This window comes from Parus major, chromosome 5, assembly GCF_001522545.3.
Source record: "Parus major isolate Abel chromosome 5, Parus_major1.1, whole genome shotgun sequence".
Lineage (NCBI taxonomy): Eukaryota > Metazoa > Chordata > Aves > Passeriformes > Paridae > Parus > Parus major.
This window is the reverse complement of record NC_031774.1, coordinates 58,705,991-58,721,767: the sequence shown is the minus strand read 5'-3', so window position 1 is coordinate 58,721,767 and position 15,777 is coordinate 58,705,991. Positions and strand designations below refer to the sequence as shown.

At 49.9% G+C, this 15,777-nt stretch overlaps 1 protein-coding gene across 4 annotated transcripts in view; it reads left to right on the top strand.

Annotated features, from left to right (window-relative positions):
- SAMD4A (sterile alpha motif domain containing 4A) overlaps nt 1–15,777 on the top strand; it is a 96,880-nt gene that overhangs the window by 50,902 nt on the left and 30,201 nt on the right. For all 4 annotated transcript variants that reach the window (XM_015631567.1, XM_015631563.1, XM_015631566.2 and 1 more), the window contains exon 2: nt 9,102–9,620. In XM_015631567.1, coding sequence (XP_015487053.1) covers nt 9,102–9,620 — 519 coding nt within the window. The remainder of the gene's footprint in view (nt 1–9,101; nt 9,621–15,777) is intronic.

Genomic DNA, 15,777 nt, shown 5'->3' with positions numbered 1-15,777 from the left:
AAATATTCACTGCTGCATTTTACAAGGAATATTGTGTAGTTAATTTACATGGAGCTTCTTATTCTTGGTAATTAGGAATGGAGAAGATGCTCCTTTCTGAATTCTTCTGTGCTCTTGTCACTGCTGAGCCACAGAATCACAGATTGGTTTGGGTTGGAAGGCACCTTAAAGATCAGCTCATTCCAACCCCTTGCCATGGACAGGGATACCTTCCACCAGACCAGGTCACTCCAAGTCCCATCCAGCCTGGCTTTAAATCCTGCTGTGTAGTGAGAAACACTTTGCTTTTCCTGGTTACGTGGCTCTTGCCTTTGTTTTTCCAAGGAAGCAGTGCTGCCTGCAGTGGGGATTTCCCCAGCCACCACCTTTTGCAGGATGTGCTGTGCCTGTTGCTCCATTTTTTTGCCTCCCTTCCCTGCATCCACTCAGGTCTGTTCACCTCCCCTCCCACTTGGAGCTTCTCTGCAGCAGCCGCTCGGATGGAAAAGAAACATTAAGTACTTTCCTAGTGTATTTTTAGCCTCTTAGAGTGTGATGTAGCTGCTGGAAACACGGAGGGGAGCCAGCACCATGTGAACCCAGAGGTTGCTGTGCATCACTGGCAGATTTTCCATCGTGTTCCGGTGCTCCCTGGCACCGTGACGGAGACAGGGTGTGAGTTGGGATGTGGCTGCTGGAGAAGGGAGATGGTGCATGTGCCTTGTGTGATGTCTGCCTGCCCTCTCCTTGTGGGTCCTGGTGGGAAAAAGGTCCATCTGTCCTTCTGAGAGGTTTTCCACCTTTGAATTTGCCCAGGAAAATTTGTCAGAGAAAGGGAATTTCTGTGGTTGCCTTTTTATATCTCATTATAGACCAAAGATGCCAGGATAGCACTGAGTGTGTTGGACCTGGAGGTTCAAAGCTGTGGGACTGGGTGCTCCAGGAGGGGACGTACAGAGCCTTTAATCCCACACACAGCACTCCCCAAGCCCTACCGGTGTCCAGGGCTTTTATGCAGGATTTTCCCATCTCCTAGCAAAAGCTTGTTCCAGAGCAAGTGGTTCCCAATTCCTCCCCAAGCTGGTCTGTTAGACCTGAACAGAAGGGAGTGACAGCAAAAACCCAGGCACGGGGGGTTTATTGGCTTTTCCTCTGTCAGATCCCGCATTTTGGGCTGGGCTGAGCGGTTTTGGTGACCTGGGAGGAAACTGTTCCCAGGACACAGAGCTGGCCTCCCCCGGGAGCCGCAGGAGGTGCCAGGCAGCCGTGGATCCAGCAGGCACTGGATCCAGCCTGGCACAGCTCCCACTGCCTTCAGACGTGTGGGACTGGGTCCTCCCACCCCGCTGAGGTCAGCGCTAGCACAGACATAAATTGAGAGCCGTGGCAGGGGGAAGGTCGGGATTTACGCGCCACGCCGCAGCCTCGCGGACGTGGAGGCACTTGGAAACATCACCAGTGTCTTCTCCCCTGTGCTGGCTGTGACTTTGCACCCATCTCAGGGAGATGAGGAGCAGGATTCAGGTTCACCAGCATTTCAGGGACAGCCTGCCTCTCTGCCTGGTGCAGTTGGCAGGTCTGCAATAACCTTTATCGTTGAGATGTTTTTCCTTTTAATTAGCGTCGCTTGCAATAACGAGGAGGCACACGCTGAAATTCTGATTATTTGGCCTCTGGTGGAGGGAGAGGGCTGCCAGGTTTAACAGTGAAGGTATTGATGTGCTCTGGATGGGGTACAGAGTGTTTCCAACGGGGTTTTCACTTTGTTTTCCTTAATGCTGCCCTTTTGAGTGAGGCTGATTTACGAAGGGAATTATGTAAACTCACCCCAACAAAGTATTGTGACTGGGCCGGCGTGCAGGTGCTAATTACTGCAAATAATAATTTAAATCCCTTCAGCTGGAAACACTTTGTGCTTCACCTTCAATTGAGCTGCTGCAGCAGGAGCCAGGGCAGAGGTTTGTGTCTGCAGCACTGTTGGAGAGTGGATTTCTGTGATGGCTGGTGGGGAGCTGGACAATTTCACAAACCAGTAAACCCAGTTGTGAGAAAGCTGGGACTGGCAGCAGCTTTGTTGATACACTTGCTGCAAATTCAGACTTGTGGGTGAAATCTCTTGGGTTTTTTGCTCTTCTGCTTTATCTTTGCAGCAAACTGCCCTGTGTGAGGTGGGGTGTGGTTTCTTCACCCTGCTCATAGAATCACTGAATGTTTTGGGTTAGGAGGAACCTTGAAGAACCTTTAGGATCTGAAGTCAGATGAATTCAAGCATAAAACCAGATAAATTCAACTGGAAATGAAGGCAAACAGAAGTGCTTGGGAGAAACTGGAACAAGTAGATGTAGAAGTTTGTCTGATGATGGTCACTCACTGGGAGATGATGTTGTGGCCAGGCAGAGGTTGTTGGGCTGTGTTCATATGCAGGGCCAGGTTTCCTGACCCCTTTTGCCCTGGTGAAGGCATCCAGGCAGCTGGAATAGGTGTGGGATCCCAGGGCTGTCTGGAGAGGACCTCAGTTACCTCAGATCTGGGGGATTTTGATGGAATTACAGCATCTCCCATGGATGTGTGGAGAAGCTGGTGGGTAGTGATGTGCTGCTGGGTCTTTGCACAGCAGGAGAAGTCCAGCTGCTGATTTTTCTGCCTCTGACAATAAAAAGTGGGTGCCCTCCACATAGCTCTGCCCATCACCCAGATTCAGTTTCATGTTCATAATCCAGGAAACAGCAAACAATGGGAGCCTCTTCTGGGAGCTGCTGAGGAAGCCTCTCAAAAAACCTTCCTGCAAACCCAGAAATAGCCATCTCTTGCTCTGTGGCCACTGATTCCAGGCTCACTGGAAGCTGCTTAAGCATGGATTGGATTTCTCTTTTGCTGTTGGCCATCCAAGACATGAAAACCTCAATGCTGTCCATCCCTAGAAACACTTGATTGCCATTCAGGAACACCCAGTCCCTCTCTCCAGTGCCTGATGCTGCAGTATGTCACTTTACAAGATCAAGGATCCCAAACTAAACTTTCAGTGCAAATTCCTGGGTTTTTCTCCCCAAATCCATCTGAGAGTGCAGTTCATTTTAGGCCTGCTGGGAAGGTGCTTGGAGGGTGCCCTTCGGATTTGAGCATCTGGTAAATGGCTGAACTCAATGATCTTGGAGGTCTTTTCCAACCTTAATGATCCTATGATTCCCTCTCTTAGTCATTTCTTGCTTGGGCAAATTATCTGAATGGGCTTTTGAGAACTTTTTATGGAAAACTGAAAACAAGGGCATAATAAAACAGTAATTTAAGAGCAATTTGCTGACAACTGGAGCCCTTAAGTGCACTGACTTAGCACTGAGGGGCAATGATTCCAAGCCTCCTGTGTGAATGTCCTCTTCGTCACTTGGAAGATCCTTGGGCAGTTCTTAATACACTTCTAGTCTTTAAATTGGTGTCCTTGTTGCTCAGGTTAAGCTGTTGTCTATTTTATAAATTACTCATCTCACTCACTTAAATCACAATCAGCAAATTCATGGAATCCAGGAATGGTTTGCATTGGAAGTGACCTTGAAGACCACCTCGTTCCAAGGCCCTGCCATGGCAGGGACACCTTCCACTATCACAGATTGCTCCAAGCCCTGTCCAGCCTGGCCTTGGACACTTCCAGGGATCCAGGGGCAGCCACAGCTTCTCTGGGCACCCTGTGCCAGGGGCTCCCAGCCAGGAATTCCTTCCCAATATCCCACCTAACTCTGTTCCTGACAGTGGGAAGTCAATCCCCACTGTCCTGTCCCTCCATCCCTTGTCCCCAGTCCCTCTCCAGCTCTCCTGGAGCCCCTTTAGGCCCTGGAAGGGGCTCTGAGGTCTCCCTGGAGCCTTCTCTTCTCCAGGTGAACACCCCCAGCTCTCCCAGCCTGACTCCAGCCTTCGGAGCATCTCCGTGGCTTCCTCTTCACACTTCACTTGGGTTGTGCTTCACTGTGAAATGAGTTGTATATAGTAACAGGAGGAGAATCCAATTTCTGCTTTCAGAATGAAATGGTGTCTCTTGGATGGGTTTGGTTGTTTTTTGGGTTCCTCCAAGTGCTTGAGATTTACTTGGAATTATCATTGTTCCTTGAAGACATGTCACCTGGTGGGACCCACACGTTCATTACCTGTGCTGACAGCTGCTCTTGGCCATCCCTCTCAGCAGGGGTGGTGTTTTTAAACTGGAACCTGTTTAGGTCTGTTTGCAAAAATCAGAGCTAGAATTAAAACCCCTGCAGTTTGGCCCTTCAGGGTTTGTACATGCAGGCACCAGTGTGCTGCTCACATTGTTTTCTGCAGGGACTGTGTCTATCCCTGCCTTTGCCCATCTGGTCTGGCTTTACATTTGGAAAACTGTGATTGTTTCCAGGACATCATAACCATGAGCCTTGCTGGTGGCTGAAATCACCCCTTCATCCCTCAGGAGGAAGGTTCAGAGCAAAGGCAGGAAGGTCCCTCACACAGTGCAGCGTCAGAGGTGGGTCCATCACCACTGGACACGGTGGCAGTTCACAGTTTGCAGGGATCCAGCAGTGATTAAGCAGATTTGTGACAGAGAAATCCCTCAACAGCTTAATAAATTGACAAACTTCACCTCTTTTTCAAGCCAGAAAGCCCCAGTTTTGGGGATGGTGTTGGTCCTATTCATAGCACCAGCACAGGTTTCAGTCTTGCAAGCAGGACACGGCTATATTTGGAGCTGGATTTATCCACAGGCATGCTGCACATGCATCAGCTGGGCTGTCTAGCAGCAAAATCCTGTCAGTTAAGTAATCCTTCAGTAGAAGGTAGTTTCACATCCCACCTTCATTCAGCTTCTCATCCAAGAAAATGTCCCATAATAAAAACTGGGATTTTCTGCTTCAGGGATACCAGCAGCTCCCATCCCTTCCCAGTGCTGGGCTGGTCAGTTGTTATCTTACCTCATCTCCAAAAGGAGATGGCACTTTAATGGCAGCAGTGGGCAGGACAGGGATTTTGGGGGATTTCAAGGCAGCAAGTGGGGGGTTCTAACTCTGGGGCTCTCTCTATGCTCAGGTCTGGCAGTAGCTGTGACATTCCACAGAGCAGTGAAATCCTTGTGATGGGAGGGACTAGGCAGCAGCATCCAGGGGAACTAATGAGGCTGTTGTGTGATTAGTGCCTGCAGCCCACCACAGGTGTTGTGTGATGCCTGGGATGTGGGATCCCAAAACACATCCTAATCTCAGCTACCCTGGGGTGCTGCTTCTGGCAATAAAGGATGAGACATCCCAGATGTCCAGGAGTGCATGGGAGCAGGTGAGGGGCTGAAGTGGGGGCTCCTGTGTTCAGGGAAAGGGTGGAGAGGAGTTTTGGGGTGTTGCCAGCCCCTCTCCCCCTGCCCACAGGCAGCTCCAGCTTTCCCTCTGCTGCACTGCCCTCTCCAGATCCCTCTATTTTCTGGCGATAGGATTAAGCCTGACCTTCCGCCCCATCTCAGAGAGAGCCAAACCTCTTTCAGATCTAATTATTTTCCATTTTTGTTTAATTGTGCACATCCTGCTGCTGGCTGAGAAGGAGACCAGCTCCTGCCTGGGCCAGGAAGGGCACCCAGCCCTTCATCAGCTGCAGGCTTTTGGGTCAGTGCTCCATCTTTTGGGGTTGTGCTTTAAACCCCCAAAACTCTTGGAGGTCCAAGGCAAAGTTCCCAAGAAGCAGCTCTGGTGCCATCCTGTGTTTCTCCAGTGGGAGCCTTCATGCTCAGTTCTACCCCATGTGAGGAGGAGGAGTCCAGCCACGGCCACCTGCCTCCTTCCTCCTCCTCCTCCTCTTCCTCCTCCTTCTCCTCCTCCTGCACCCAGTTTACACCAGGTTTTTCTGTGTGTGTTTTGCTCCTTCTTTGAGCAGTGCATTGCAGGCCTTTTTTTTTTTAATGATCTTTGATTTCTCAGTTTATCTGAGCTGCTACAGAATCCCAGCTGGTGCCAGGCTGGGGTTTGGCTGTGCCAGCCTGAAAGTGCTGCTGAACCACCATGAGAGCAATGATAAAATATCCGGGTGTGACATCCCTCTCTGCAGGAGGATGGGAGAAAATAAGACATGTTTTCAACTCACCAGGCAGCTGACTAAGAGAGAGGGGACAGATAAATCAGATTCATCCCAACAGGAAGCCTTGCCTGGAGCAGGGACATCTGCATATGGAAAATATGGATATGCTCTGGTGAGCCTTGAGTCCTGCTACACTTGTGTATCCTTTACAGCATCACTTTTACTGAGTGTTGCTCTCCCAAATCCCATTTTTTTTAGCACCAAAACAACCTCACATCATTCCCACAGGCACCAAAAAGTACCACAAGTCCCTTCTGCTGCAATACAGCAGTTCCTTCCCCACCAAAGCTGTGCCACGTTGTGTCCCTTGCTCCTTTCGGCACAGGACGGCTCGGGCACGCTGTCTCTGGCTCAGGAAGTGGCTCTGGAGGAGGTGGAGGTCTGTGGAGAAGTGAATTCCAGTGTAGAAAGTTCCAAGGAGAGTCACCAGCGTTTCCAGCAAGCCATCTAGTGGCTTCCTATTAAAACAGTTGCTTGCCTTGGAACTGGGGAGGTGGATCTGGAGGGGTGAGTGCTGCTCTCTGCTGCGGTGGTGTCAGGAAACTGATGTCCAGAGTTTGGTCCTAATTGGGAGAAGGTGCTGCTCCAATATTCCTCTTCTGGGTCAGGGGTGATGGGAGGGTTGGGTGAGCTGCTGGCCAGCAGCATGGGTCATACACAATCACAGAATCATGGAATATCCTGAGGTGGAGGGGACCCACAAGGATCATAGAGTCCAATTCTGGGTCACAGAATATCCTGAGCTGGATATTGATTTGCTCTTGTGCCTCCCCAAGAGCAAACCTGATGAATGAGCCTACAGATCTGGATCTGCATTTCAGTGGTGTGAGTTCAGTTACCCTGGCTCAAAAGCACACAGAGGCTATGGGGGTAATCAATGATTCAGAGCAGCTTCCTGTACAGAATGGACTGAAGACAGCAGACAGGAGGAGAGAATGTAAAGTTTTGGGGGATTTTTTTTCAGCATTTCACCTGATGAAGTTTCGAGCAGTGTGTTTAAAGCAAGCAGGAGTGAGTGTTCTCCACCCAGCAGTTCAGTTTTGGCTCCTGTAGCACAGCTTAAGACAGGGGCTGAAAGTTTTCAGCATTTACAGAGGGGTTTGGTCAGTACTGGAGGAGAGACTGCCCTGGGGCTGGGAAATGTCATTTGGCTGGTCTGGGTAGATTTGGTAGATGTTTGGAGTTTGTATCATCTCTTCAGAGAAACCTCTGGTGATGGAGTTCTCACAATGTCCTATAGAATGCAATTTCATCATGTCCAGCTTCATTCATCTTTGCTGCAGTTCAAGTCACAGAATCATAGAATTGTTCAGGTTGGAAAAGCCCTCCAAGATCATAGAGCTCTGCACTGCCAATGCCACATCCTCACAGCTGTTAAATCCCTCCAGAGATGGTGACTCCACCATTTCCCTGCAGCAGATGTGGAGAGCAGCTTGTCCATGCCAGGACACCTCTGAGCCAGGTGTCAGGCTGCCTGGTGCAGCTTTTCTGCACAGCACAGTGTCTGGCTGATGTGGTGCTTGCCAAGCCAGGCTCTTGCCCACCTCGTGCTGCACAGCTGTTTGCTCCCACCTGCATGCAGATGTTTGCACCTGCTTAGTGCAGGTGTTCTTTCACATCTCTCCAAGTCTCATGGAAGCACAGAACATCCTGAGCTGGAAGGGGACCCACAAGGATCATTGAGTCCAACTCCTGGCCCTGCACACTCCAACAATCCCACCCCATGCTTCAGAGCACTGTCCAAATTCTCCTGGACCTCTGGCAGGCTGGTGCTGTGACCCTTCCCTGGGGAGCCTGCTCAGTGCCTCACCACCCTCTGGGGGAAGAACCTTTTCCTGATCTCCAGCCTAAACCTCCCCTGGCACAGCTTCATGCCACCCCTTCGAGTCCTCAGCATTGTTTGACCTCTAGTCCAATTTCCTGGAGTGTTCTCCTTTCTCTTAGCAGGACACCTGCGTGCTGATTACGTTTTTCACATCACCCTTATCACCAATGACATGCTGGGTGGTGTCAGGGCCAGGACAGGTCTCCTTGCCCAGCACATCCTCCTGACAGTGAATCAGCACCACCAGCTCCCTCCATATGTTTTTCAGATGAGTCGTGTGCCCACATTAGAGCTGTTTCTCTCTGCTGTGCTGCTGAGGGAGCCATGTGCAGCAGCACTTAATGAATATCAAGATATACAGCACTGCCTGTTCCTCCAGCTATTCACAGCCCAGTTGCTCTGTCGCAGAAGGAAATCAAATTGGTCTTGACAAATGGGTGTCAGCAGTCACTTATCATCTTGTTATCTTCTAAGTGCTTACAAATAGGTTGTTTCATTATTTGTTCCATCAGTTTTTCCAGGAGTTTGAGTTAAGTGACCAGTTTGTTATTCCCTGACTTTTCCTTCTGCATATTTAAATGTAACTAGGTTCCCTTTTTTTTTTTTTTCCTGGTCTTCTAAAATCTCTCCTATTTGCTGTGATCTAAGAGAGGAACAGGAGCTCTGAGGCTGCTTCAGCTGAGCCCTTCCCTCCTTACCTTTGGGGCTGGTGGATGCACCAACACCCTGGTTGGATGATTGTGTTCCTGCTGGAAACCTTCTTCCCTCTGTGGCTCTCACTTATGTTATCTCCTTTGAATCTTGACCTTTTTAATTTTCCAGCCAAGTTTTTTTGAAAGGTTACCTTTATCCTCTGAGTGCTTTTGTGTAGAATTTTCTGTAATCTGCAACAATATGGAAAATTTGGGCCAAATTGTGCTTTTGATTAAAATAAGCACAACAGCAGTGGAGTAGAGTTGGGTGTAGTTTGGTTCTTTCAGTGATTTTCAGGAGCTTCTGGTAACTTTTGGTGTCCACACTGGCACACTTTGCCCTGACAATGGTTTTGGAGGGTGGTGACCCCCTTGCCAGGGAGATGCTGATGCTGTGGTACCACACGTGTGGAAATCCCTTTGGCACGTTGTATTTACCCTGCCACGGCCCAGCTATTTCTTTTATTAGCTCTGTTTCTCAATTTCTCATTTATCTTCTTTTTTCCCCCTCCCTATTCCTTCAACAGGAATCATTAACCAGTGGCAACAGGAATCCAAGGATAAAGTGATCTCCCTCTTGTTAACCCACCTGCCTTTACTGAAGCCCGGCAACATCGAGGCGAAAGTCGAGTACATGAAACTCTTGCCCAAAATCCTGGCGCACTCCATCGAGCACAACCAGCACATCGAGGAGAGCAGGCAGCTGCTGTCCTATGCCTTGATCCACCCTGCCACCTCCCTGGAGGACAGGAGTGCCCTGGCCATGTGGCTCAACCACCTGGAGGACCGCACGTCGGGGGGCTTCGGCGGGCAGGGCCGGGGCCGCTCGGACTCGCTGGACTACGGGCAGGCTCACTACTATCACCAAAGACAGAATTCTGACGACAAACTCAACGGGTGGCAGAACTCTCGGGACTCCGGCATCAGCGTCAGTGCCTCCAGCTGGCAGGACAAAAACCTGGCCTGTGAGAACGGCCACCTGCCCCTCTACTCCTCCTCCTCCGTCCCCACCACCATCAACACCATCGGCACTAGCACAAGCACCAGTGAGTACCCACGGGAGGCTCTGGGGACAGTCCCCCCCATCCCACTAGGGATCACTGCTTTGCTGTGCTTAGCAGAGGGGCTAAACTCATCTGGGCCATAGAAAACTTATTTTATTTTATTTTGTTTTTTCCCCTTTCCTCACCTGCTTTTTTTTTTTATTTTCTGCTCGCCTTGTTGGGGGCTTTTTCCTCTAGTGCTGTGGGATTTTAAAGACCTGGAAGCTGGAGAGGAGGGAAAAACAGCAAAGAGTAAGAAAAAGTACAATAAGTGTTACTGAAGGGAACCCCTTTTATTTTGTGTAGTTTTGTGTAGATTTACAGTTCGTGTTTCAAGAGTTCCTAAAGCAAGCAGGAAGCTGATGCTTCATGTCCAGAAGTGTGCTGAGGATTTATTGAGGAGAAATGGGATTGGGACCCTGGGTGCACTGCAACATCAGCAGAACAGCTTCAGGGTATCTGAAAACATTCCCTTGTATTTGCAGTGCAGAGATGTGAAGCTGGTGGTGATGGAGCAGTTTAGATGGACAGTCCTCAGTGTTTTCCAGGAGAGCTGGGTGGTTCTTCCCCCATGGAGACCTTGCCAGGCTTTGCTGGATGATGCAGAGCCCAACCCAAGGCTTGGACACACGGAGAGCTCTGTGACCAGAGATCTGTCTAACACTGATTTTTGTGTGAAGATGTAGAGCAGCTATAACTGGTGTTCAAAGCAGCCATTGATCCCTGTGAGCCTTCTCTGGGAGAGCAGGAATGCAGCATCTTCTCAGTGGGACTCAGAAGCTCCCCTGCCCACCTGCTTGCCCTGTGGAGGGCTGTCACACCTTTGGGTGACTGCCACCATGTCACCTGCAGGGCTGAATGTCCTCCTTCACTCTGGGATATTCAGAAGTCTCTCCAAGGTGCTTTATCAGCATTTCCTAGAAATCAGGGATGCAGTCAGCACTTTGGGGAGGAGAGGCTTCTTGTGGCAGCAGCCCTGGTTTCTTTATGAGAGTGTGGAAAGCCACAATTAAATAGCTAAAAGCTTTAAAATGGTCACTTAAGGCTTCTGGGCTTTTCTCTCTCCTGTAAGAACTGGGTTTTTTTTAAAAATGGTGTTTCAAATCCACAGAGATACGAAACACAGCTCTGGGTTTATTGCTGTAGCACCCTGGTCTCTGCCTCTCCTGTGTCCATCCTTGCAGCCATGTATTATTTAATACATGGGGATTTAATAGAAGGACCTCAGCTTCTCCACAAACTCTAAACCACCATTCCCATCCAAGCCCCTGTCTGTGAAGCCCCCAGCTCCTGCTGCTGTGGGACTGTGTGATGTTCAGCTTCTCTGAGAGCCAGATCCTTTGCTCTGAAGCTGTTCTGGGGTGACTGAGCTGCATGGGAAGAGTCAAACAAGGAGGCAGGGTGAGAAAAACCCTATGAATTTACTTGCAGTCAGTCTGTTAAACCTCTCCAAGGATTATTTCTTTTGGGGGGATGGGGTTTCCATGTAGTTTTTGCATGTCAGTGGTTCAGAGGCTTTGCACACCATGGAAGCAGTGGGAAGAGAGGCTTCAGAAGGTTCCTCTGGTTCCTCATGTCGGGATCTGGAGGCAGGGAGGTGTGGTGGGTGCAGCAGGTTAATCACTGACAGTGGCTGGAACTTTGCAAGATGTGTTAGGTCTTGAAGGGCTCTTTTCACAAACCCACTGGTGGCTTTTTGATCCTTTCTGTGCTCAGACTTAGCTCTCAGCAGAAGCACTGACCCACCCCTTGCCCACTGTGGTCCCCAAGTAGTGGCACAAGATTCCAAAACTGAGGCAACAGCTGAACTACTCAGCAGTGCCTGAGCTGCTGCAGTGCTGTGGTTTTTTCCTAAATTCTCCCAGAATTTGGTGTGTTCAGCAGCAGCTGGGACAGGAACACCTGTGGGTCTGCCAACAGCCCTACACTTTACCCAGTCTTTTGCTTGAATTCCTCCTCAATCTCTGCCACTTGCTTGGCTGCATCATCCTCTGCTAGTGATAGCTTAGGCCCACGTGTTAAGCTGTTGTAACTCTTGCAGACATATTTTGGTGGCACCATGCTCAGAGAACCGTGGGCTGAGCTGGAGGTGACCCAACCACACTTCATGTGTCAGTTCATAAACTTCCTTAACACAATATTTGGCTTGGGCAAAAGCCTGGTAAGTCCACAGATAGATGCTAAAAAATAAACACGGCTGTCAGCCTTTGTCCCAGCCCCTTGACTCAATCGATATGTTTATTAATCTTTTATTCCAAAGCAAAGCCTTCAACTCCTTAGTGTTTGTTTAGGTTTTAGTGTTGTTATTAGTTTTAAGTTCTCCCTCTTACTCAGAGGTGTTTATCTGTGCAGAGGCTTTAATCCAGCAACACCCTGCAGGGCACAACCTTCCCTGACCCATCCCTGCAAAGGCACTGCCTGTTCCTGACACCAAAATGGGGCAAAGTCTTTCCCAGAACAGTGATGTGGTGATCTTGTCTGAGCTACATTCTTCTGGTGCTGTGGCACAATGAGATTTAATGCTGTCATGGCACAGGGCTTAAATATGGGTGGCTGAGGCTCATGTGATGTTTTGCTTTGTGCTGTCCTTGACTTTGACGTGTCCTAAACGTCAGTTTTGAGATTTGGTTCAGGATTGGTTCATCTCCAGCTCTCCCATAACTGCACTGACAAGGGTGAGCCAAGGTTTAGCCAGGGCTTGAGGAGATGTTGGGGAGGCAAGTCTGGAGTGTTCTGTAGAAGTCACTCTGGATTTACCACAGTAATGGTGCTCCAGGAGTGAGACCAGTGTCCTAAGGGATGAATTTGGGTCTGGAGTGATCAGAGGATATGGACTCAACTCAGACAATGGAAGTTGGCCCAGAGAAGCTGTGGCTGTCTCATCCTTGAAGTGTTCAAGGCCAGGCTGGATGAGTCTTCAGTCTGGTCTAATGGAAGGGGTTCCACTCCCATGGCAGGGGAGTGGAACCAGATGGGCTTTTCCAACCCAAACCATTTTGGGATTCTGTGATGTTCATGTGCTCCTTCCCATCCGTTGCATCAGCAATTCCTGCAAAGCTTGAGATGCAACTTTAAGCCAAGCTTTATCATGCTGGGAGTGCAGGCAGCCTTGGCATGGGCTCGGGAGCACAGGCAGGGAGGAGGCTGGAGCTGCTCCAGCGTGGGGGACGGGGTGAAGCCTGCAGTCCTGGCTCTGTGGCCAGGTCAGGCAGCAGTTGCAAAATGTTGGGGTTGCACAATGCCTTTGTGACTGAGACACGGCCTGGAAACTCTGAAAGGACAGAGGAAAGCAGCTCTGTTTCCAAAGCTGCCAACAGCTTCTTGTGTGGGGGCTCCAGCTCCTTCCCTAGCCCTGTAACTGGCTTCACCTGAGAAGGGCCGATGGCGTGACAGGATTTGTTGTCAAATGGAAGCTCAGCTCAGGTCTGTGTTTTCCACCCCTTTGGCAGGGAATCTGTGCAGAGGCAAAGGAGGGTCTGACATTAGCTGTGCTGAGGAGGAAGACTGGAGATACACTGGTCTCATTTGGACCATGAAGTCGCAGGTCAGTGAGGGATAAATCCAGTCAGAGACCTTGCCAGGGAATATCCTGCAGAGCAGAATCCCAGCTGTTGGCACTGTGTTCACACTGGAGGGGTGTTGCACTCTTTGGTGTTGTGAGAGGGAACAGAGCTCCTTGGGCCAGCAAAGCTTTTGCTAGTCTGGAGCCCCCCTTCCACTCCTGCACAAGTGGGAAAGATGCTGGGTGCTCAGGCCAGCTACACCCTTCCCATGGGAATCTCTGCCAGAAAACCAGTGGTGTTGGTCTGCAAGGAGAAGGAGAGTGAGCAGAGAAGGTGATCTGCACAAATTTCTTGTCCTGAAAAAGAAATTTTTCCTCTCCAGCTTGTCCTAGAGCTGAAGAGAAGTAAATCAGGGTTCTTCCTTCCATGCACCCCAGCCCAGGATTAAACTGGATATTTTGGAAGAAATTCTTCCCCATGAGGATGGTGAGGTTGTCCAGAGAAGCTGTGACTGCCCCATCCCTAGAAGTGTCCAAGGCCAGGCTGGGCAGGACTTGGAGCAACCTGGGATAGTGGAAGGTGTCCCTGCCCATGGCAAGGGATTGTACTAGATGATCTCCAAGGTCCCTTCCAACCCAAACACTTCTGTGTTTCTGAGATCCTGCCCTGCAGGCAGACCTGGACTGTGTGTCAGAACATGTGTGTGTGACAGGGCTTGCAGGATTTTGCCAACACTTGCTCCAGTTATGGAATCCCCAGTGAGAGGGCAGATGAACGTGCTGGAGCTCTCCTGGAGTCATCAGGGAACTGAACAAACACCACAAACACCAAAGCACTTTCCATGAACAGAGTGTGGGTTTCCTGACTCTTCCTCCCCTACCCTGCTGTGCAATAATAGCTCACTGCCCACCCCTGGAGACAGCCCTGCTGCCATTCCTGGTACCCAGACTGAGCTGGGTGATGGGATAACTGCATGTTTTAACCCACAGGACCACCCTGATCCGTGTTGGGTCGATGGGAAGTTGTTGTCCTCTGTGTAGATTTCAGTGACACCTGAAGGGAGGGTGCTGTGTGTCCTCAGCCTGTGTTTGCCTCACACAGAGGAGCACATTTCCTCCCATGCAGACTTAGCAAAACATGTCATGAGAAAATGAAAAAGTCTTAATGGGGTTACAGCAGTGAAGCAAACAAATGTTCTGTTCTTGCTGGGGGTGGATCAGCTTTTGGAATTGCCTTCAGAAAATTGTTCTTTTGGCCTTGCTGAGACTTGGCAGCCTGGCACTCATCCTGCCAGCTGGGGACACCCCTCACGTCTGCTTTTCTTCTCTTTTATGGATAGTCTGAGAAAAGCTCGTTGGCCTTTATTCCACTGGAGCTTCTCAGTGGTGGCAGACAAGGGCATTTGTTGTCTTGCTCATGCCCTCTAGTGTCACACACAACAGGCAGAGAACACTTCCAGAAGTCTCACACTTTGTCAGGTTCCCAGTGCTACAAAATCTTGCTAATCCTGTAGGTTGAAATCAGAATTGTTGTGTGAGAAGATCAGGTGTGATCAGGATTTTTTGCTGAAATCCATGTACATCAAAACAGCAACAAACAGGACTGTGAGGGAGAACAACACAGAATCATGGAATCACTTAGATTGGGAAAGACCTTTAAGATCATCAAGTCCATCTGTAATCTTCTACTCCAGCTGAACAGCAGATACAGATTTTCTGTCCCCTCTGTAAATTCAGAGCTCTTTGTCCCTGGGAGACTCAGTCCACAGCTCTGCAGACCGTCACTCAGCCAGTGAGATGAGTGGTCACCCACCTCATCCTGGAGCCCATCAAGCACTGGAGATGGAAGTGGTGGTGGAGAACAAGAGCAATGTCCTTTTGGGGTGTCAGCAATGTCCTTTTGGGGTGTCACCAATGCTGGAAAGATCTGCTACTCCTCTTGAGTGTGTTTTATAGCCAGTGCCCCTTCCTGTTCTAACCTTGAAACTTCAGGTTAGCTGTCCCTGTTCATTTGGATCCTCCTTAGAGCCTGTTTGGCACATTCCCTTAACTTCTTCTCTCCCCAAGGATCTCTTTTCTCACTGCCTTTGGCTGAGTGACAAAGGTCCATGTGATGCTGAGGTCCCACCTTCAGTCATCTCCACAGGGTTTCTAGACTGACACCCAAGCTCAGCCTATTTGTTGTCTTCCAAACATCATAACCTGCACTGGAAGGGAAGAGAAGACAGATTGACAGGGTGATGGGTTATGATGAGCAACCCACCAAGCACTGAAGAGTGCTCAGCTCAGGCTGTCTGGGAGGGTGATTCTCCTGTTTTGTTCATTTGGAACTTGCAGATCACAGGTAGCTTTGCTCATAGGGATGCCCAGCAGAAGTCTCTTGCAGCTGTTGGCTCTCAGGGCATGCAGGTGGCCCTGGGAAATGAAATGTGGATGGCTCAAGGGGGATTCCAATGCCTCTGGCAGGATGTGGATGGCTCTGGGGGGAATATGGGTGGTTCATGGAGGGTATGGATAGCTCTGGGGGGGATGCAGGTGGCTCTGTGGGGATGGGGTTACCTGAGGCATCAGACAGCACAGAGACAGAGCAGGGTCCTTGCTGCTGTGCCTGCTCTTCTCTCCTGTGAGAACAAGTGACAACACGGGGCATATGAGCAG